Source organism: Sarcophilus harrisii, chromosome 6 (genome assembly GCF_902635505.1).
Source record: "Sarcophilus harrisii chromosome 6, mSarHar1.11, whole genome shotgun sequence".
Classification (NCBI taxonomy): Eukaryota; Metazoa; Chordata; class Mammalia; order Dasyuromorphia; family Dasyuridae; genus Sarcophilus; species Sarcophilus harrisii.
The window spans coordinates 30,908,214-30,932,717 of NC_045431.1; the positions used below are offsets into that span (position 1 = coordinate 30,908,214).

Consider the following 24,504-nt stretch of genomic DNA (forward strand, 5'->3'; position numbering starts at 1 on the left):
CATTTGTAGGTGAGGAAGGTAAAGCCTTCAAAGTTTGTATATAATAGATGAAATTGAGGAAATAATTTGTTCACCTGTAGAATCTATAAAGCTTGTACCATAAAATGTTACTGTTTCTAGAAATGATTGTGCTGGTGTATGTACTCAAGGGATTTTTTTTAGTAGTGAAAGCAGGAGGGAATGATATTGATAGAGTTAAAATGATGGACACTCAAGCTCCTTCCATAGACTTCAGGCTCATTCAGATTTAGGGGATCCTCATTTTAAAACGTTTGGAGTGAGTGACCTAAACATATCAATTCCCATGCCATTTCTTATCCCATCTTCAGAGTCTTAAGGGATTCACACATATTTCTAGCTATTCTTTATGTGTGATCTTCCCCTGTTAAAAAGTAAACTCCTTAAGGGCAGGGATTGTCATTTTTTCCCTTGTGTTTGTATATCTAGTACTTAACATTGTGCTTTATACCTAGTAATTGTTTAAATGCTTTTTTCATTCTTTCATTCACATTGTAAGAATATTATCTCACATAGATTATCTTGTTTGCATCTCAATAAATTCTGGAGAAGGGATCTTAAATGTATGGCATCATACCAGGAGACTTGGCAAATTAGTTCATAATTTGTTCATAATTATTGAAATATGTTCATAATTCACAATTTTGGACAATATGGTTTTTGGAGTACTTTTTGCAGCTAATAGTATATACTCCTATCATGCTATAATCCCATTATTTTCCTGCAAGTAGAAGTTCTTAGTTCCAAGTCAGTAATCCAATGAAAAACAACTCAGGTATCCAGCCATCAGCTTCACAGACAATTTTTAAGTAACCTACGTTATGGAACCCTATTCTTTTAGAACCATAGCCTCTAGTACTGTCCTTGATCATTATGAGTGTTTTCCACTTTAGTGTCTAAAACTATATTGATCCCAGCTTGATGTCTTGAAGACTCTACATACTTTGCTGCCTTTGATACTGTGCCATCATTGATGGTTTTCAGGAAAATAGAAGCAGGTGGGCTCTAGTCGTAAAAGCCTCAGTCAATTCCTTTAGAGAGCCTGCCAAGCTGAGAAGGCCTACAAGATCTTTACAAAAGGTTTCTTTAGTTTTTCTGTGTCTTCACATGCTGGGAACACCATGTTAAAACTTTGTTTTTTGTACCATAATATCTTTGTACTATAATATCATTATGAAGAAAAATCCTTTTAATGACATTGTGAGCTGCCAAAAACATTCTCATCAGAGAGAGAAAAAAAGATAAACCTGTAGATCTAGAATTCAGAAACCATTTGTTCAACCCTGATTTCCCTCCAGAGCTAGGAAATCCACCAACAATTATCAAAGAGTTTAGGGGATTCCCCAAGAGTTGGGGGATTTCTCAATTCTGGAGAATCCTACTGAACTCTTTGATATTTGTTAGAAAGCTTAAATCTGCCCCCTTGCAGCTTCCAGCTCATTCCTCCAAGTTCTGTCATCTAATTACAAACAGAATGAAAAGAATTCAATTTCTACTAAGAATCAATTGTAGGAGACAATTGAAGACGTGAGGGGCACATTTGTTCTGTAAAAATAAAAGACATGGAGGGGATATTTGAAGGGATTATGTTGTGGAAGAAGAAAAGCTTGTTTCATTATTTAGGAGAAACATGGCAAAATCACAGGAGTAGTAGATTTTGGTTCAAAATAAGGGAAAAAAACCAAAATGTCCTTCCTACCAATAGAAATGACAAAAGAGAAATTGGCTCTCTCAATAAGTTAGTGAACTTCCCTTCATCAAAAATTTTCAAGCGAAGGCCAGGCAACCCCTTGTTGGCAATACTGTAGAAGGAATTCTGGTTCATCTATGGCTTCAACCTTTGACTTCTGAGATCACCTAAAACTATATGAGTCTGTGAGTCCTGAGGGAGAGAACCTTGATAAAAGAGACAGATATGAATTTCCCTTTTAACAGAAGATAAGGATAAGATGCAGAAAGACCTTAGAAAGGTCAATCCTGAGGGCCAGGTAAAAGCAAAAGGAGACCGAGGATGCAAATGAACTAGAAAAGATGGATATTAAGACCTATCCTGTTTTGTCAAGGGAAGGCTGGAAGCTGGATGCTTAACTCAAGAAAAGAGAGCAAAAGTGAAGTCTGAGATACCTAAGACAAACGTCACTACACAATTTTCCTTCAACTTTTTCTACTAACTTCCCTGTTACAAATTAAATGAGGAGGTATTTCATTTGGTTTTATGTAGCTGTACATAGTCAGCAAAGTTTTGATGTGCAAAGTATATCCTATGCTTTGAAAGGTCTATGCGGTATTTTTTTAAAAATGTGATTTACTTTAATCATAAAATTTTGTTCCTAGAGGACTTATTAGTCAAGATAACACATTGGAAGCTTGGTACCTTAGAGGAAAAAGTAATAGGAAGTAGTAATGAACATAAATCAGTTTTTCTGATCCTTTTTTTTTGGTGGCAACCAGCAAAAACAGAGGTTAAATGAAACATTTATGAGTCTGGGCTTAATATTCGAGGGCGGTTGTTATAGGGGTAATGTGGCTACCACAGAATCCCCAAACAATTTCAAGTGATCGATAGTTATTGCTCTGGAGAATTCCAAGGTGGCAGCAACAGGATCTGGGCCAAGTTAAGGCTTGGGTCTCAACTTATTAAAAAAAAGTTATTTGTTCAACACACCTCACTTCACCCTTGCTATATGGAAGTAGCTTAATATGGTGAATAGAACATTGAAAATGGAGCCAGAAAGTTCTGAGTTCCAATCCTGCTTCACTTTAGGAAGTGGCCCTTGCAAGTCATAAATATTTTGAGCCTTAATGTCTTCATTTTTAAAAAGTGATAATAATAATATATATAACATATATTATATTATTACATAAAATATAATAATATAATATAAATAATAATAACAACAGTATTCTCACTGCTGGAGTGTTGTATGGATCTAAAAGAAATAAATATATAATAATAATAATAAATTAACCTAAGAAGACTATTTATTATAAAGGTTGGTTATCATTAGAACACTGATATTTGACCAAAAGGACTTTTCCAGTTTCGGTTTTGTAAAGGAAAGAATCCATGATTCATTTTAATTTCTCTGTTGAAGGTACACTTGGTGGTCATCATTTAAGATCCAGAAGGCTTTTCTCCACTGATTTTGGAGCTTCTGAGCCTTTGTCTTTCACCATTGCAATGTCTCTTAATAACCTAACAGAATAGGAAATTGAAGGCAAAGGAAACTCCAATCTGCTGTTAGGTAGTCTCAGAACATGCTCTCAGCGGACCAGGCCAGCCCCCTCAGTAATTTCAAGGTACTAGTCTCAGCTTAGTTATTTCTATTTGATTCAATCCAGTGCAGCGTTAAGATAATTACCTCATATTGCTCAAGGCTGTCAGTATATCTAGAAACTGGCAACAAGGAAATTTATTTATTTTTTGTGGGAAGTAATAGGCTTTTGTGTAATACCTTAATTACAATGTACAGATGGTTTTCAAAAAGAAGATTTCACATACATTTTGGGGAGGGGAATCTTTGAACTTTTGTCTATTAAACGTATTAATTTACCTCCTGTTCTTTCTCCTCCTTACCCTCAGTTCTGACAGGGAAGATTTTAATTTAAAAAAAATCCCTGAACGATTTTCTCTCTCATGTTCTCAAGCCACTTTTTGTGCCCCCAGCCTATAACACACAGTTTGACTTAAAATAGCATCTATTTATTCCATCAGAAGTTACTCTGTAGGGAATCTGCAGTTATCTTTCCGTAAATAAATAAAGGGTTGCATCAAGGGACTGATTGTCCATACATAGGGTGAAACAAAGGGGGGAGATAATCTTTTATTTTACTCTAATTAGATCCCACTTTTTGTTTCCATCCTCTGGCTCCTTCTTGCCTCCTCTGGGCTAAGGGTTGTTGTTTATTTGTTCGAGCCATGTCCAATTCTTCATAAACCACTTTGGCGTTTTCTTGAAGAAGATCCTGCCATTTTTCCTTCACTCATTTTACAAATGAGGAAACTGAGATAAACAGGGCAAGTGACCTGTTCAGGATCACACAGCTACTAAGTGTAAGACCTTCCTTCCTCCAGACCTTGCATTTTATCCACTATACCATCTAGTCCCTAAAATCACAGGAGAGATCATCAGAGATTGGGATTGACATAGGACAAATCCTAGCTTCTTCCTTCCTTTGACCACAGTGAATTCAGGAAATTCATAATAAGAATTTCTATATTTTAAATATTATTATTCAGTCTTTTGTGTCCTTCCAAAGCATTATAGGCTTCAAAGCTTCCTTAAATCCTTTGCTTCTAGATTTCAGTTAACTTTACCACTTACTATTGTGCAAGTCTAAGGGAGCTTGAAGATTAATGAAGGTTGCAGAGAGTAATAGCTCTGGACTAGGACCCATATCCTTGAGTAATTTTCTCTGTCTTTCTCTCCTTAGTTAATTAGTCAATTAAGCAATCAATCAGTTCATTCATTCATCCACTAACTGTGGAAAGCTCCTCATCAGGAAACTACCAGTTCAAAGGGGATTGCCAACTGTCTTAGAGAATCGCCTCAGATACTGAAATGTGAAGCCATTGCCCTGGCTCACATAGCCATAATATTTCAAAAGGAAGACTTAAATACAGGTTATCCTACTAGTATTTCACATTGTCATTTATTGGCAATTAGGAATCATCTGATTATTCTATAGTAATCCCACATATTTTCATATATTACAACAAAAAAACTCAAGGAAAAAACACATTAACAGATAACTGTGTTAATACTGTCTGTGTTGATAATTTGATTCTCAATATTGGAGGCTAAATAACTTAACTCTAAGTGATGTGACTTATTGGATAGCTGGACTAGGAATCAGAAATATGTATATTCAAATATGTTCAAATCTTACCTTAGACAATGGATACATGATCCTAGTCAAGTCATTTTTAACTATCTAAGGCTGAATTATTTTGTCCATAAAATGGAGGTGATAATAATATCTCCTAATTCATGAGGTTGTTAGAAGGATCAAAATAAATGAAGGTACATAAAGTATCTTGCTAGCCTTAAGGTTTTTATATATAAATATTATTTATTATTATTAATTTTAAATTAAATCATTAGATTTAAATTAAATATTATAAATATTCTATGAATTATAAACAAAATATTTCTACTTATTACATATTATATAGCATACATTATAATACAATAATATAATATAAAATAATATATATAAATAAAAATTTAAATATTCTATAAATGATAATTTTTATATTTATCATTTATATAACATTTATTCATATATATTTACATAACACACACACACACACACACATATATATATATATATATATACATATATATATATAAAACCTTAAGGCTAGCAAAATACTTTATATATATATTCTATATAATACTATATATAAGATATATATTTACATATATATAAATTTAAAGGAATACATTGCTTTTATTTTATTAGTTTTATTCACTTTTCCAATGGAATTTTTGTTTGTATCATATGTTTTAAAACAAAATCTTTAATTTGAACTGTTATAAAAACTCCATTTAGAAAAAGGCAGCTGGAGTAGCAGTAAATCATTTTGGTGACATCCTTCCTGGTTCTCTGCAGAAGGAAGGATATTGTACTGCTATATTTTATGCACTAGGGATTATTGATAGTCTTGCCACATGAGTCCCGTGCACACTGCTGAATTCTCAGGGACCTTATAAGCTTGTGGTCCATTCACAAATGCATCTGAGTAATATATACCATACATTGAGGCAACCCGATACTCAGCTATGAAGCCAATATGAAAACTAGCTGCATGTATCGGCAGTAATACAGTATCACAGAAAAAGCTCAGGCCTTGAGTAATAAGAGATGGGTTGTGTATTGCCTTAGCCCCTTATTAGCCATGTGACTTTGGGCTAGCCAATCTCCCTGATTCTAGGGAGATTTTTTTGTCATCTGTAAAATGGGTATAGGAAAACACCTACCTTATAGTTTGGGGATGAAGAAAGTACTTTGTAAACTTGAAAGTGACATATAAATGTTGATTATTATAATTTTGAAATGTTTAATGAACTCCTTCAGGCATTTAAATTTATTTTATAATGAGGGATTGATTCTGCAACATATTCTGCATATTTTTAATTTCTTCCTCCCAGAAATTAGACTTTTGATCTGGACTATTTAACATTTTTAAATCAATGACTTGGGAAATAGTAGCTAGCATTTTATATGGTATTTACTATGTCCAGGAAAGGACTGTACTAACAATATTATCTCATTCAATTTTCAAAAACTTCTTTGAGGTGATGCTTTTGTTATACCCATTTACAGTTGAGGACCAACAAGACAGCCAGAGATTAAATGACTGGGTTAAGTCAAACAGCTAGGAAATATCAGAGGCTGCATTCAGACTCAGTCTTCCTGGCTACAGCCCGAGCACTCTGGCCATTAGCTCCTTAGCTGCCCCTTGGATAAAAGCATAGACCTTTTGCTTTGGCTTAAATGCCTTGAATGAATGTATAAATGGCTGTTGTTTGTCCTCCATTCTCCATGACATGAAAATGAATTCAGGATTGAAGAGAGGGAGGGCTGGGCTGGGTCACCTGCCTCAGCTCCCCCTCCGGAGCCCTTGGGCACCAGGGATGAGGGCAGGACAATGGAAAGTGAGAGCTCACCCTTGCTAGGCTTAAATCTTTAGCAGGATTCAGTCAGCCTAGGCATAGATGATGGAAAGTCAATGAGTTACACCTGGCCTGATTAACTTGCAGGTGACACAAAGTTGGGACAGCCAACATATTGGACGATAAACTTGGGATTTGGGAAAGTCTCGATGGACCAAAATAACAGGTTAAATATAGTAATGTCAGATTTAATAGTGAGAAATGTGAAAGTCTTATGTTTGGGTTAAAAAAAATCAGCTTCACAAGTACAGGATGCAGGAGGTTGGGCAAACCTTAGTTTAAGTGGAAAAAAGTGTTTGGGGTCTTGAGATGCATTAATGGAAGAACAATGCACTTAATTGGGGGCAGGGGATTGGGACTGCGATAATGTCATTATGAGTAGTCAGGGCACCCATTTTAGGAAGGACACTGACAGACCGGAGTACATCCAGAAGGCTGTGAGAGAACCAAAGACTGTGTTATTTGGGGACTGGTGGAATGAGATTTGGAATATTTGGCTTGGGGATGAAAAGATTAAGGGGATAGATTATGTTTCTTCAAGTATTTGAAGGTCTGTGATCCAGAACTCTTATCTATAAATGTTTTGGGGCCAGGTTGCTCAATAAAAACAAAATGTACAATTATTCCTTCAACTTCTCCTTAAATGTTCAGCCTGAAAGCAAATGCTACCTTCTCCCTTAAAATGGTGCTTGATGGCCATTCTACCTTTGCCTTCCTCCAAAATTAACTAATATACATTCTGTCTCTATCTAGATTGTATGTACTGTGTAGTTTTGTCCTGTTAGAGTGTAAGCTCATCTAAAACAGGGACTTTTTCATTTGGGTCTTTATATATATATATATATATAAATATATAAAAATATATAATATATATACATATATATATATATATATAATGTAAGCTCATCTAAAACAGAGACTTTTTCATTTGGGTCTTTATATATATAAATATATAAAAATATATAATATGTAACATTTTATATATATATATATATATAATGTAAGCTCATCTAAAGAAGGGACTTTTTCATTGGGTCCTTATATATAATATATGTTATATATATAACATATATTATATATATACATATATTTATATATAATATAACATATAAATATACATATTACAAATATTACATATATACATACATATGTATATGTATGCATTTCTGACACATTACCTGGCACATAGTAGACACCTATAAATGCTTGTTGATTGCCTCCCCAGTCTGCTGAGTCCAGACTGCCATTAATTTCCCTTTCCTCCCTCTTCCCTTTTCCTTAAGTCGTTATCTTTTACCACCATCAAATACTTGCCTCATACTTGGAGGGAAGTGAGGAGGAAGGAAAGAATCCATATTGTAAACTATGTGCAGCTTCCCCTAGAGGAAGAGACAGACTTGTTCTGCTTGTGCTCACAAAGGAGAACCAGAAATAATGGGTAGAACTTGCCCAGAGGCAATTTTATCTCTGTTTTAGGGGAAAAACCCATGGGAAAGAACTTGCAAGAACTTGCAAAAGCTATGGGCTGTAGGTTCTCCATCACTGAAAATCACAAAGAAATGGATGACCATTTGTAGGAAATGCAGTGGAGAGGATGCTGGGTCTTTCTTGGACCAGATGTCTTCCCTCCCAACTCCAATTCTGTGACAGATCAGTTGACCTCTGCTAAGGTACAGTGTGTGGTTATTTATTCAAGATTATTTTGCCCATGTCCAAGGGCAACTCTGAATAGTGGAAGCCTGAACTAGCAAGCTTTACAGTAAGTGCTATTCCACCTGAAGAAAATGGGAAATTCTGAATTATGATCAAGTTATTAGAGCTCAAAGAAGTCCTTAGAGATCATTAGTCTAATTCTTGTGTAAGTTAGCTTTTTAAAGACTTAACTTTACACTTGAGGAATTGGAGACCCTGATTGATTAAGTCATGTATCTGAGATCATTTTTTTTTTTTTTTTTTTTTTTTACTAAAGACTATGGATAACATTCAAACTCATCTCCACCAACTCCAAACTCGGCTTTCTTTGCACTTTTGCAGGCTGTCACATTTAAGTATGATTTGTCTTAGCTCTTGATTTGAAGGATTTTTCATGAGAATGTACCTCAAATTATAATAGAAATGAAATAGGGAACATGATTTGATTTACAAAAATCTTGATTTACATGCAACATTTTGAGGATGGATCTGCTACAGAGACTTAACTCTTCTGATGTCTGGTTGTCTGGATATCATGAATATTTCTGGGATTTAAAAATACATTATGCCAAAATTGGGGTAGTTTGAGCTCAAACATCTTTTTTCAATTCTCATTTTATATGTAACCAATACAGTATTTTTGAGACAATTTAGTTGGACCTTGGTAAAGAAAGACAAGAATTTGTTGATTTTGTTAATATAGAATATTAAAATTTTATAAACCTCAAAGGAGAGAGATAGGATGGGTTAGTGGTAAAGGACTGACCTTGGAGTCACCTCTAAAATATCCTGCTATTGATACCATAGAAAAGCTACTCTGCATGTTCCCAGGCAACTTTCTGATTGTAAGTTATAGAAGAGCAATAGTTGAGGGGATTACCACACTGGGAATTCCCAGCGTTGATGGAATTACAAGACTGTACCAAAAAAAGATAAAAAGTAAATGAACCCTTTAATTTATTTAACAATATTATTTGAATAGTGTACTTTTGTTTAAACTATGCAGACATTTTGTTGAATAATTGGGAACTCTTAATTGTGCAATATCTCTCACTAATCTGAGATCATCATATTTGGCATTATTTTTGCTTTGAAAAATTTTGTCAACTTTTTTTATTAAATATTCTTAAAGTATAAAAAAGGAGACATCCCTAAAAATATAGATTGACTTTGGGAGGTTGGCATCCTTAATTGGAATGTTTTAATGATGATTATCATGCATTCAAATGTACAAAAATATAAACAACTGGGTAATACTTTCATTAATTTGAAATCACCACATTTGGCTATGGCAACTTTTTTATTTTTTGCTTTGAAAAATATTGTAAATTTTTTATTAAATATTCTTAAAGTATAAAAGTAGACATCCCTAAAAATATAGATTAATTTTGGAAAGTTGGCACTTTTAATTAGAATGTTTTAATGATGATTGTCATGCAGTATAATGATTACACCAGTGACACCTAGCTAGAATAACATCTTGACTAGAAAATATTAATTCATAAAATATGTCACAAATATACGAAGAATGAATACTCTTTTGCTAATAAAACACATAGCAACCAACATATGTATAAACATGTAAATATGCATACATAGGCATACATATATGCACAAACACGTGTGCAAAGCCTGAGTATTTGTGGCATATTTATAAATGTACTTATAATCTATACCACATTTAGATGCAATCCTGGAGATTGCATCACTTTATCAATTGACAACAATTTTTTAAACATCTACCACTTGCCAGACATTGATAATATGAAGAATATATTTTAACTGTTTTTGAGAAACGTAATTTCTGTTGGCCAAAATGTGCAGGCATTTGTGTTTGTATGTGTAAATAAATACAAAGTTATTTGCAAGGTGAAGGGTCCTTGCTGTTTGGAGGGTCAGGATCAGGAAAGGTATTTGTCAACTATCTTATATATCAGGCACTGTCTTAAAAATTGACATGTAGAAGATAGTACTTCAACCAAGTTTTGAAGAAAATATGAATCAGAGGCATATTCTAACTGATGGAGTCAAGCACAAAATTTTGGAGGATATATTGTCATATGTGAGGGATATCAAGAATGCTAATTTGGCTAGACCATAAACTGGGAAGAAGAATAATGCATATTAAGTCTGGAAAGGTGGATTGGGATCAAGCTGTGAAGGGCTTTGATAAACAAAAGGAGAATTTTATATTTTATAGTACTAACAATAGGAAGTCCTTAGAGTTTATTTAATAGGTGAGTTAAATAGTTACTTGTTTTAGGAAAACAATATGATTAGCTGTGTGGATGATGAATTGGTGGAGAAACTTGAGTCAGGAAGATCAAAGGAGGGCAATTGCAAGGCTCTAGTTGAGGGGTGCTGAAGGGCTGAATTAGTGTGATGACAATATAACTATAGAGAGGGGGACACTTGCAAGAGACATTTATTTCTATCAGAACAAAAGAATTTGGCAACTAACGATATAACTAACTAAATATGGGAGGTGAAGGAAAATTAAAAATAAAGTCAATTTTATAAACAGGATAGATAATGGTGATCTTAATAGAAATAGGGATGATCAAAGTACAGCTGTAAAGAAAAAGTTTGAGTATGATGATGTGTTGTTTTCACCTATTTAAATAGCATCAGAACCATGATTTGAGTGGATAAAGTCTCCATTAGACAGCACCCAATAAATGGTAGAGTGAAATTCAGAGAGGGAGAAGGTAAAGACTCCTTGTCTATCTGAACATGCTTATACATTGCCTTCTCCATGTGTGTAGGGTCTGGGAAATAACTAAGGACAAAAAATCATAATTAGAGTGGGAAATAATTATGAGCAAATTCATACATTCTGCTTCTCTTTGTGCTAACTATATTATCTTATTGGTAGGTTGGCTAGTAGATGAGGAATAATTTAACGCAGAAAACACAGAACAGAAATGAAAAATTTAAAATATTCTTCATTCCTTCTATTTCCATATTGGCAATGGCAAACATCAGAAAAGGAGGCAGAGTATGTTTTAAGAAACACATTTTTAGACCATGGACTTGAACATGATATCTTTGCCTAACAATCAATACATTTTCATATTAATTTAATCAACTCGGTTCCAACATTCTCATCATAAACCAAATCAGAAAACTCAGCAAAGTTGTGAAAAGGCAGGATGGCTCAGAGGTTCTATTTGGAGATCGAACAAAAGACTTGGTTGAGTTGGTTTCATTCTATGCTCAAAGGAAATTAAAATGATAATTTCACAAGGCACTTGCTCATCTTGTCTTGTACTGCTCATATTGAACATCAGCAAAAAGGGCACAAAGATGTTAATTGCAACTTATGCATCAACATCTGCTTCAGAGAATGAATAGGTAAAAAAATCCTTCTAAGAAATTAACAAATCCCTATAATCAAGTCTGCACAGTGATTTCAATTTTAAGATGAATATAAGGGAGGATAGAGAAAAATATGTTGGAAAACAAAGGAAAAATGATAAAGGCTTGCTGGACTACTTGGAAACTTCACAATAGTATATATCTTTTTTTTTTTTTCTAAGAAGAGAGTAGGAAACTGCTATTCTTGGAAAGACACATCACAAAATTAGCTACTTATGTGAATATGCAGGGAATGAATGATGACTCATTGATATTGGAGTTATATTAGAACCAGTCGCTTGTGCTCTATGAGGCTATCAATGAGATTAAGGTCAAAATCAAGATCAAATTGGAGGAAAGAATAATGATGAGATGAAGACATTGCATGTAATTACAAGAAATTAAACTTGACCTATTCAAACAAGACAGTAATACTAATTAATGGGAAATGGAAAAAAAAACCAAAATTTGACTTTACAGAATTATGCTTTTTTATTATTTTTTAAAAAATTTATTATTTTAAGCATAATCATTTTGGGAGAGAAAAATCAGTACAAAAGGGAAAAAGCATGGGAGAGAAAAAGAAATGAATATAGCATGTGTTGATGATTTACATTCAGTCTCCTTAGTTCTTTTTCTGGATGCAGATGGCATTTTCTATCCAAAGTCTATTGGAATTGCCTTGGATCACTGAACCACTGAGAAGAATCGAGTCTTTCATAGTTGATCATCACACATTCTTGCTGTTTTCATGTACAATGTATTCCTGGTTCTGCTTGTTTACTCAGCCTATTTGTGTAAATCTTTCCAGGCCTTTCTAAAATCAGCTTGTTCATCATTTTTTAGAGATCAATAACAGTTCCTTATCTTCATATACCACAACTTGTTCATCCGTTCCCCAATTGATGGCATCTACTCATTTTCCAATTCTTTGCTACAAAAAGAACTGCTAAAACATTTTTGCACATGTGAGTCCTTTTTATTTCCTTTATGATTTCCTTGGGATACAGATGCAGTAATGGCACTCCTGGGTCAAAGGATAGGCACAATCTTATAGTCCTTTGGGCATAGTTCCAGGTTGCTCTCCGAAATGGTTGCATTATTTCACAATTCCACCAACAATGCATCAGTGTCCCAGTTTTCCCAAATCCCCTCCCACATTTATCATTATCTTTTTATGTCATCTTAGCCAATCTGAGAGGTGTGAGATGGTAAATGAGTTGTTTTAATTTGCATTTCTCTAATCAATAGTGACTTAGAGCATTTTTCATATCACTATAGATGGTTTTAATTTCATCATCTGAAAATTATCTATTCACACTCTTTGACCATTTATCAGTTGGGGATTGATTTGTATTTTTATAAATTTGACACAGTTCTTTACATATTTTAGAAATGAGGCCTTTATCAGAAATCATGGTAAAGATTTCCCCCCAGCTTTGTACTTCCCTTTTAATCTTATTTCTGTTGCTTTTGTCTGGGCAAAACCTTTTTAATTTAATGTAATCAAAGTTGTCCATTTTGCCTTTCATAATGTTCTTGAGTTCTTCTTTGGTCATAAATGCCTCCTTTCTCCAAAGATCTGATAAGTAAATCATCCCTCTCTCCTTTTTGTTCCTAGTGTTATCCTTTATGCCCAAATCATGTACCTTTTTAAAAAATAAATTTAACCATTATGAGAACACACAGATCTATTCCAGCCCCCTTGCATATTTTTATTAAAGACCAAAATGAACATATAGTTTTTTTGTCAACTCTGCAGATGATACTTGGAGGTCTATCCTGGCAACCAAAAGACCATCAACCAAAGATTACCACTGATTAAAATATTGACAAAGTTTAATAAAACCAAGTGTAATGATCTACATCTGGGCTCAAAAATTAGCTGAATAAATAAAAGATGGAAGAAATATGACTGGAAAAGAATTCATGTGAAAAATGTTCAGAATTTAAATAACATTTTCTTCTCCCCTCTCCCCAAAAGTTAATGTGATAAAATTTTAGGTTTCAATTAGTGAAGCATGACATCCAGAATGAGACGACAAAGGAAGTTTCATTGTACTTTGCTCTATTTTGATCATTTATAGAGTTTGTGTTCAGTTCTAGGTTTCATGTGTTAGGAAGTTGACAAGCTGCAGTTTATGCAGAATGGAGTGACCAGGAAACTTTGAAGTCCTTTGAATCCATCGAAAAAATTACTGATGCTTAATATAGATAAGGAAAACTCAAAAGGGACAGAAAATCATCTTTGACTTAAGTATTCTATGTTCTAGCCAAGCTGACTTACTTGCAGTTCCTTTAATTCAGCGGTCCCATTTCTAACAAAAAGGAGAGAGGGATGATTTACTTATCAGATCTTTGGAGAAAGGAGGCATTTATGACCAAAGAAGAACTCAAGAACATTATGAAAGGCAAAATGGTTTTTGCATAGTCTGTCTCCCATCCATGGAAAATACTTACTTCTCAGTTCCTCATTGAGTTGCTATTTTTCTTCAAGGTTCAGCTCATAATGTCATTTCCTACTGGAAGCCTTTCTGATTCTCTTGGTATTTCTTCTCTTCCTCATCAAATTATCTATCAAATTATCTATTTCACCTTCCTTCCCTCCCCTTCACCCCACCAGTGATATGTAAACTCCTTGAAGGCACAGGTTTTTTTTTTCTGTTTGTTATATTAGTACCATAAATACAATAAATGGTCATTGGATTAGATTAGTTTGGCTGCTATGTTGAAGGAGGGGTAAGAATTTATTTACTTGGTCTAAAAAAGCAGAGCCAGGAGAACTGGCAGAAATTATAGATAAGGAGAATTTAAACTTCATGAATTGTTGATTCATAAAGAAGAAAGTTAAGGCTTATGTGAAGAAATATTTTCAAAAACTAATTATTCCAAGGTTGAATGAGCTTCCTCAAGAGGTCCACATTTTGGGACTTTTACAGTGATGACCTTTCATGGATATGTTGGATTAGAATGATGCTGATTTCCATTCCAACTATTCATTTTGTGATTCTTCTCAAATCCCAAGAATCTCTTTTTCTGCTTATGCCTATTAATCTATCCATTCTTTAGCCACTTTCATGGGACCTTCCTCATCACTCTTCAACTTATTTCCTCTTTTAAACTTAACTCAACAAATATTTATTAAGCACATGTTTTGTGTAAGTCATCTTGCTGGATCATAAGTAGAAAGACCAACTTTTGATAAGATTTCAAATGATTTTCATGTTTGATGAGTAAGAATTAGAAAAACTATAATAGAAAAAGTGTTTTGCTCTTATATGTATAATTATATGAGTAAAGAAAATTAAAAATATATCAGAAAAACGCATAATTGAATCAAAAAAGGTATGAAACAAAATCCCATGTGACATCTTTACTGATGGGGAGTGGTGATTAGGGAAAGTCTATGGAGATAACCTAACTCTCATCTTTGTACCTCGATGAATGAGTTTAAAATACTATTTTACATGAATTATATTTATCGTGCACATCTTATTTTCCCAGTTAGCCTATAAACTCCCTATGGGCAGGAGACATGTTTTATTTATCTTTGTGTATCCCATACTATGCTATGCAAAGGGTCAAACTCCAGAGAAAGTGTTTAATAAATATTGATTGAATGAATAAATCCAGCTCAGGTTCAGTGTGACACTGAGGAAAAGAATGGGAAAAGTTTTATGGGTACTTTGGTGCATTCATTTTATTTGTAGTCATTTCAGCATCTTTCCTTCTACAGGAGAGTAACGAGCCACATTCTTTCATTACTGCCTTAGTTCAAACTGCCCAGTTCCCCAGAGGTTTTCCTATTTCATTTTTTTTTTGCTAACTCTTAAAAGAAATAGAATGTAACAGAACTAAAATATTATCAGTCATTAGTGAGTTTTTGCTTGTAATGTTGTGTCATGATATTTTCATTACCTTCAGACTTACTTTATTACACATTAGGTATGTTAGGACCAAACTTCAGCTAAACCATCAACAATTTTTAATAGCTTGCTTCTTCTTCTTATACACATTTGCTACTGCATTGCATATTCATTCATTGCATTTCTGACACATTAACTCACCATTTCTCTCTGATGATTAAGGAGGCATGAAGCATCTAGGATATACTGAAGTGAAAAGAAATCAAGATACCAGTTAGTTATAAATCATTCTAGCAAATGCCTTCTAATGGAAATCCTACCCTGCTTGAATACACCCTGTTCCAACGTATAACTCAATTTTAAACTTGGAAGACAATATATGGTCTCTCAGGTTCCATTGTTTTGTTTTGTTTGTTTTTACTCTTTAGTTTTAGGAAGTTTGCTTTAGATGAAAAATTCTAAGTTGAGTCACGATTGCCTTGAGCTTCTTGTTATGAAAAAATCCCAACACATTTGTGAAACCTTACATTTTTCAATTTCTAAACCCCCAGCTTCTTTGTGGTTGAGGCAAATTACTGGAAGCACTTGATTAATAAAATAGTTGATTATATTTTAGTATATATGGGAAATTGCACTGAAAAGTCACAATAGGGCATGATGTACAAACAAATCCAAAGCTCGTTTTTTTGCTCACCACTTTGTATTATTATATTTTATGCTTTTATCTTATCCCAACTAGTTTATAAGTTCCAAGAGGACTGATACTATACTTATTTTTTTCTTCCTTAGCCTTATACTGTGACTTTTGATTAATGGGCACTTAATGAACAAGTAGATTCATCATAAAAAGCTGATCTGCTCTTCCTACTGTATATGTTAAGTGGTGACCTTAATTAATCAATTAATTTAATTTCAGTCCCCCTCTCTCCCCTTGTTTTTAGTTACCAATGTCTGTTGAATGTGCGCACATACACTACCTCCACCTATTCAGAATAAGCATTTAACTTCACAATGTGGCATTTTACTTTTCGAAAAACTAACAATAAGGGTTTTCTTTTTTCATGTTTATAGGGTGCTGAGAAAATTTTGTCAATGAATGAGTCAGGTGAACTGCAAGACCTCTTAACTAAAATCGAGGTAATTGTAAATTTTAACAAATTTTTAAAAAAATAACAATCTAAAGGTATTTTAATTGCCTCCTTTCTTAATTCACATTGTGTTCTCTATTAGAATATAAGTTACTTGATGAAAGGTTCAGTCTCTTATTATTGTCATTTTATTTTTCTTTATTGTTTGTAATCCCAGTTCTTAATATATTATCTTATACATAAGAGGTGCTTCATAAATATTTGTTCAATTTAATTCATAGGAAGGGGGGAGAAATATTTATATCTAAAAAATGTGTGCATATATACCTGTGTATATATACACATAGTTGTATATATGTCTGTATATATTTGAATGTATTATGTATACAATACAAAGTCTATGTATATCTAGGTATATATCTATCACTGTATGTGAGTATATCTCTCTCTCTCTAATACTTACACATACATATACATAGTAAGAGACTATTTCCTTTTGACTTTTGTTTGTTCAGACACTAGGACAATATCTTCTACATGGCAGATGCTTCCTAAATGCTTGTTGAATAGCTTCTGGAGCAGTATTCTTTTCAGTAGAATACATTGCTTTGTGAAAGGCCCAACTTCTGCTTGTGCCCCTGAGATACATGCAAAAAGTGATGTAGGCTACTCTTATGAAAAATGTCTTTTTAACTCTATTGAGTAATCTCAGCTTCAGGGGAGATGGTTCCTTGGTTCAGAGGAAAAACATTGTATTTATGTAGAAAAACAATCAGTTCTCTTGTGAGACTGGGACTTTTTGCCCGTTCTTCTTCCTAGAAACCTAAAAGGAGTTTCCTTTTGTTGGTTAATAAAAGTCAAACCTTCCATGTTATTCCTGATTCTTTGAGGGAATCGGGTTAGTCATTTCCACATTTACCGTCCTCATGGCACATCCATGCCTAATTTATAGACTTAATTTCTTTGAGCTTCCTGAAAGCAGGTCAGAGTCTGTCTGCAGAATATCTGATCTGTGTTTTTCATAGCACAGAATCTTTTGCTCAATGTAGTTAAACACTTGACCCTTATGCTGAGATGATAAAGCCAGAGAAAGGTTTATAAAGTAGCTCAATGCTAAGAATTCATTACAGAGATAAAGATGTTTCTGTTGGATAAACCCCGAGAAGATGTGAGTGGTCGCTCCACAAATTCAAATATGATGTTCTCGTAGCAGAATTCTGAGGAGAGTTCTGGGAAATATTGGACCACCACTAGAAACTTAGATGTCTTCCTTACATGGCACAGCATTGCTGCTGGAACTTACTCCTTGTTACACTTTTGATCTACTTTGGATTACTTAGAATTTCTCTAAAATACATGAGGATTAAGTCTAGACCAAGCTAGACTTCTTGCCTTCTTCAGAACGTACATCGTGTTCTACAAAGAGGAAGTACTTGATAAAGGTTCTCAGGAGGAAGACTATTGAGCTGAAGAAGACTTTAGTGTGCATCTAATCCAACTCTCCCATTTTATGGACAAATTAGCTGTGGTTCATAGAGGCGAAATGGCTTATCATGGTCACCATGGTAGCAAGTAGAAAATCAAGGATTCAAAGAGTACAGAACAACAACTGGTGGACTTGGAATCATGGGACATGAATTCAAATCCTATTTCAATTACCTATTACCTGCTTAACTTGGAAAAGTCACCTCTACTCTCCCTTAGTTTTTTTCATATCCAAAATTTTGGTGTTGGACCAAATGAACATGAAGGTCCCTTTTTACTTTCAAACTATGGTCTTATCAAAACCTTGGTCTTTTGACTATAAATCCTTCACACTTTCCACTGTACCAAGGTTATTATGATTGCATTTAATCAGCAGAACTAATTACATACATTTTCAATTTCATATCAACTAGGATTGCCATGTAAAAAGTACATTTGATAAATAGCCAGAGGCAATATTTCAAATAATTGTATGTAGTCTATTACTTGTCTTATTACATAGAAATATCAAATGTTTGTGATATTTCCATATCAATGAAGCATTAGTATATATTATGAGTCAGAGGTTAATTTATTATTATATTATTATATAACATACATTATATATTATAATGTACAACATACATTATAAATATCATATATACATAATATATTATTATATATTGTAAATCAGAGGTCAATTATTGTTATAAAATTCCTCAGGAGGTTTCTAGTGGACAGAGCTATAACTGGATTGAAGCTCAGTCTAAAGCATCAAAATTTAGAGGCTGCTGAGGGCATTTGTTTTCTTTCAGGAGGCAAAAATCGGATCATGTAGGCTATAAAAATAATTAATAAAATAGGAAATTACTAAGTAACGTGCTTTTTTCCTCTTCAGTAATCCTGTCCCAGGTGCATTCGTCTTCCATCCAGTCCTATTGTGCAATTGACCTCACAGTCTCCTGGTTTCCCAGGATTCTTGTGTCTCCCACTGAACTTTCTGTCTTTAGGTCTGAGTTGTTGAGGTCTCTCTTCTCCTTTTTCTTCCTTTATTCAATTCAGTTTATCTTTCAAAGGTTACTTGAGGATATCTTTCATACAGCTGGTGATTTTGTGATGCTTGCTCTAGGCATCCAAATTGCTCATTATAGCTCTGTTATCAGGAATTTAGACCAAAAGCTGGAAGATTAAGTATCTAAGGGAGGTACTTAGGGGAACCCTGAGAATTTATTACATAAATAATGTTGTCTAAAGCAAGCACATCTGGGAGTAGATTATGAATGTTCTCATCAGTAACTGATACTATTTCTTGCTTTTAAAAGATTAATTGGAATTGTAGAATCCCTATTGCCCATTCCCTTCCAGAAGGGAATGGGACTGCCACGTGCTGGTAAACAAGGGCCAGATGGTACAACCCTCTCGTGGAAAAAGGAGCAAGGATTTAGTCCTGACCCCAAAGAAGGGAAGCCCAGAAATCACTTCAGACCAAGCAATAACATCAGGCGGGAGAAGAGGGAGATATTAAGTGAGTCTGAAGCAGTGGTTTAAAATCATCACTACAGAGTTAAGGAGGACACACTCGAAAGGGGAGTGGAAAGTCATATTATGATGGGGATTATCTTCCTTGCACGGTGATGCTATATTAGCCACAGGCACTCTTAGTGGTCCAGTTTATTAGTATTGCCATGGTTACAGACTGGGTTCTTATTATTTTTACATTGTGTTCTGGTTAAAAGAAGATCCAATCGAGGGGTTTTATTATTGGAAATACCAGAAATCTTGACTCTGAATGCTATTTCACCTCTAGTAGATAAGAGTCTTTTGCCTTATTACTTAACTCTTGCTTACCACTTCATGGAAGCTTGGTGACTTGATGGTTAGAACTCTGGGACTGGAGTTAGAAAAATCTCAGTTCAAGTCCAGACAATGATTGGATGTGTGATCCTAGGCGAGTCACTTAACATCTCCCCTCAGTTTTTTCAGTTGTAAAATAGGATAATAGCATTTCCCTTTCAGGAATGTTGGGAGAGTCAAAAACTAATATGGGTAGAGCATGTAACCCAGTGCCTGGAGCACAGTAGGAAATTTTCATTCTCCCTTTCATATAATTTGATTCAAATTGAAACTCATCCAGTAAATAAACAGATAATTATTTTTCATCTATCTGCTTGGGTAGAAAAAAAGAGAAAATGATGATCTGTAAGATTTGTAGCACCTCAATACGGTGACTTAGATAGCACAGACACTTAATCAACAACGAATCAGTAAGTCAGACTGAGTAATTTTGAGGATTACAGAGCTTCACTTGTTTGATAAATGTGTTTTGTCACACGTTGCAGGTGAACGTTGTATTACATAATAAATGTATTCCTAAAAAGTTGTAGAGTCCATGTACCCAAAGTCTCAATGAAATTTAAAATTTTAATAGCCCAAAACTACACTACGTTTTTAAGATCCCTTGCAGAGATTTAATGTGTTATAAATCAAATAGTTTCCAGGAAGAATTAATTGACCATTTTGGATATCTATTCTTCAATTTTGAAGCAAAACATCTGTTCAGTTGTACTGACAGGACTGAATGGCATTAACTATCTGTTTGCCCTCTTGACCTTTCCGTTATTCAGTTTCCACACATATAAAATAAGATTGATAATGTCTGCTTTATATTGACTATGACAAATACTCACGGATGCAATCTATTTGAAAAAGCTTAGAAAGTATTGAGGGCTTATACTAACATGTCATATGATTACAGTTAGGATTCTTCAATAGATAGTGTCATCTAACACTGTACTTTTTAAGTTCATCCCCTACTTCTTCCCACTGCTTCCTAATTTTTCTATCTAAAGCAAATTTTGGGATGCCTGATAATTAGAGCAGAGTCTCACCAAAAAGAGACTCTTACTAAAATGAGTAATCCTCTTTTAGTGTAAACAATTAACTTTTTTCCATAGCCATTTTTAAAATCCACATTTTTGTATATTGAGTTTTTCCAAGTGGGGCCCATCTCTAACTTAATTTATCTGAAGTCTAGAGCTTATAAAACACGTTCCTACGCCTAAAATTTGAAATCAACTTAATGCAAATTTTACCAGTATCTTTTAGATGAAGAAATTGATGTTCACAGAAATGGTGTGAAGTTTTCCACACTTCCCATTTTGAGCAGTCTTATTCCTCTTCCAGATATAATGATCAGCCAATAATTTACATTCTTTTCTCATCTTCTGAGAGATGTTGTTTATTAAAAAATGAGTTGGAAAGGGAGGAAGGAAAAACAATATGATGCTTGGGAGGGAGTTAGCTGAAGTCTCGCCTTCTTGGTATACTGTGGAGAGTTTGTAAGAACAGGTTGCAAAGACCATTTTAAGATGTGATTGTTTTCCAATCCCTGTTGATATCTGTGTGTTTGTGTGTGTGTGTGTGTGGGTATCCCAAAGGACTGGAAACACCGGCCATTCTAACGCTTTTTGCTTCTCTCCATGTGCTTGCAGAGAGTTCAGCATCCACATGAATGTCCTTCCTGTGGGGGCTTTGGCTTCCTTCCTTGTTCAGTGTGCCATGGAAGCAAGATGTCAGTGTTTCGGAACTGCTTTACAGACTCTTTCAAAGCCCTGAAATGCACAGCTTGTAACGAAAACGGACTGCAGCGCTGTAGGAGTTGCACAAGCTAGAAACATCTTCCAATACGAGCCTCATTTTATTAACACCGCTCGAGAGTTTGTAATATTCTTTTTTAAGGGTAATGTTTATGGGATAATTAATAAACTTCATTTGTAATAATCATTGAATCTTCACTGAAGTCATTGAAGTCAACTATTTCCTAAATGTTAAGAAAGAGACACAGGCTATTCACAAAATGCCCAAGGCTGGATTCTCTATTTAATCACCAAGATGCTGTTCAGTCCCCTGACACCATTCCCTGAGTGTGAGCTCCTTGTCAAAGATTACATCACCAGTCACTCTCTTCAGCTCTCAGACACCTGGCTACCTCCCTCCCTTTAGCTCTCTCCCTTCTGTGCTTGGTGATATTTGTTTTGTCTTCTGCCTCTAAGAGTTTAATGTGAATTTATGTGCTTGGGTGAGAACCATTCATTCGGTGAAACTCAACTCTTCATTCTGTCCAAATTACTTCCAAGGAAATTGTTTTTTACAAAAACACATTCACAGGAAGTTCATCTATAAAATAAAGTGCAAAAATCTCACCCTATGTAAAATCACATTAGATTTCTGTAGAGACTAGATATATAGATTATATGCAGAAACATATAGCATGTACATGTACTTGCTTTCCATGGAAAACTAACATAGATAGCAAAGGATGCTAATGCACTAAGAAAGCAAATTGCAAAACAAACATCCGGGCTTAAATAATAATAGCATTATACACACTTGCCTAAATGCCTGCATGGACTATGCCAAAAGGTACCTTTTGACTATATGGGAAGACCATTTTCCATTTCTTTTAATGAACTATTGGTAAGTTTGGTAACTGGCTGAATTGAGTTTTTCTATGGCCTCCTGAATTTGAGGATGGTCTCTTTGGTCCACACTCTATGTATGACCTTAGTTTCCAAGAAGCCTCAAAAACTGAAGGCAAAAAAAGTGCTTGCTTTTGATTCTGGTCTTCCCTTCCCAGCTCCCTTCTATGTGATAGTTCTCCTCCTCCTTAGAATATAAGCTCTTTGAGGGCAGGGATTACTTAGAAGCTTTTACTTATATAACTTGTACTTAGCACAGAGCTTGGAATGTAGTAAGCACTTAATAAAGGTTTTATGTGTACATACATATATGTATATATAATACTCACATAACACATACATATATGAATATATAAATGATACACACATTATATATATAAAGTACATATATACTTTTACACACACACATATATACACACATATACACACATATATATGCACACACACATATATCCCTAATGTCTTTTATATATAGTGAATCTAGTGGATGTATATATGGGTATTCTATATATGTATATAAATATATATTTCTACAAAAAATTTGTTTATATATATTAGATACATAGGTATAGGGGATATGTATATACAGATATATCTCCACATTAGGTAATTCTGATTGAGATGTATTTTCTTTGTAGTGCATTCAAACTTCTTTGTAGACTGGAAATTTGTCCAGTCTTAAAACTACTTGCTTACTATGGGATGACTTTCCAATGGTCTAACATCTTTTGCATTCTTGGAAACAAAGACTCCCCAGCAGAATTCTGTTCTATTTTCAGAAATCTTGGTAAAAAATTCTAAATATCATACAATCATTTCTTTCAATAAGAGCTTTTCTGAAGCAATGTCATACCTAGATCTTTTTTAGCTACTCTCTCCACCATGAGACAAACTGTTTATGAACCTCTATGACTTTGAAGACTCCAAAGCACAAGACAAATGTCACTCCTAGCCAAATATCAATGAGTCTACAACTTGTTTCATCAATGTTCTTACATTAAAAGTGCCACATGTTAGTTCCATGGTGCCTTCTCTCCATGTCCCTGGGTCCTTAGAATGTCTACTGAGTGACTGATTTTCACAGGCTGTGGTCCTCCATGACATTAATAAAATATGGTTTTAAACTCCTTGGTTCCTGTCAAGGCTGATACCTCCTTGAGATGCTTGCTTTCAATGTCCTGTCATATGCATATGTGTATGTATGTGCATCTATCTATCCATCCATCTATCTATCTATATCACTATATTTAGGCAATTGTAGGAGATTTCTGGTTCCTGGTTGTATGTATATTTTCTGGGTAAAATAGTTGATCGAACCAGGACGTTGCTTACTACCTCCTTCTAGATATAAAAAGTCTCTCTGCACGAGACTTAAAGGCTTGTTGGTCCCCAAAATGCCCTAATGTGCTGCATAAATATCAACACTTATTCTGAGCATAAAGAACTCACTCTTATGCTTCATTTTGACAATCTATGGAAGCCTATGAGCCCTTGTCAGTATAATGTTTTTAATGGCATAAAATAAAATGCAAAGAAAACCAATTATATTGAAATACAGCTATCACAATATGTATTTCTAAAAATTTTAGACTTTAGATTAAGAAGTACTGCTAAAGATATTGTTTTCCTTCTGGTGTCAGTAAAATCTGTCAGATATCCAGTCATTGCTCAGGTATTGCTTGCAAGGTCATGGATCATGACACCTTACAGAGCACCAACTGCTTATCCTGCCTCACCTATGGGATTTGGAAGAATATTGATTATCCCCTTCACACGGTCTACTTTGGGCTGAGCAGAAGTACTTTCTGCATGTTCTTTTGAACTTTGCAAGCATTCCAGCCTACAACATAGACTCCCTTCA

The 24,504-nt window shown here is 34.3% G+C and overlaps 1 protein-coding gene across 1 annotated transcript in view; it reads left to right on the plus strand.

Moving 5' to 3' along the window:
• GRXCR1 (glutaredoxin and cysteine rich domain containing 1) overlaps window positions 1-21,948 on the plus strand; it is a 104,804-nt gene extending 82,856 nt beyond the window's left edge. The window contains exons 3-4 of the mRNA XM_003773290.2: window positions 16,685-16,750; window positions 21,657-21,948. Coding sequence (XP_003773338.1) covers window positions 16,685-16,750; window positions 21,657-21,836 — 246 coding nt within the window. The 3' untranslated portion in view covers window positions 21,837-21,948. The remainder of the gene's footprint in view (window positions 1-16,684; window positions 16,751-21,656) is intronic.
• The last annotated feature ends 2,556 nt before the right edge of the window (window positions 21,949-24,504 follow it).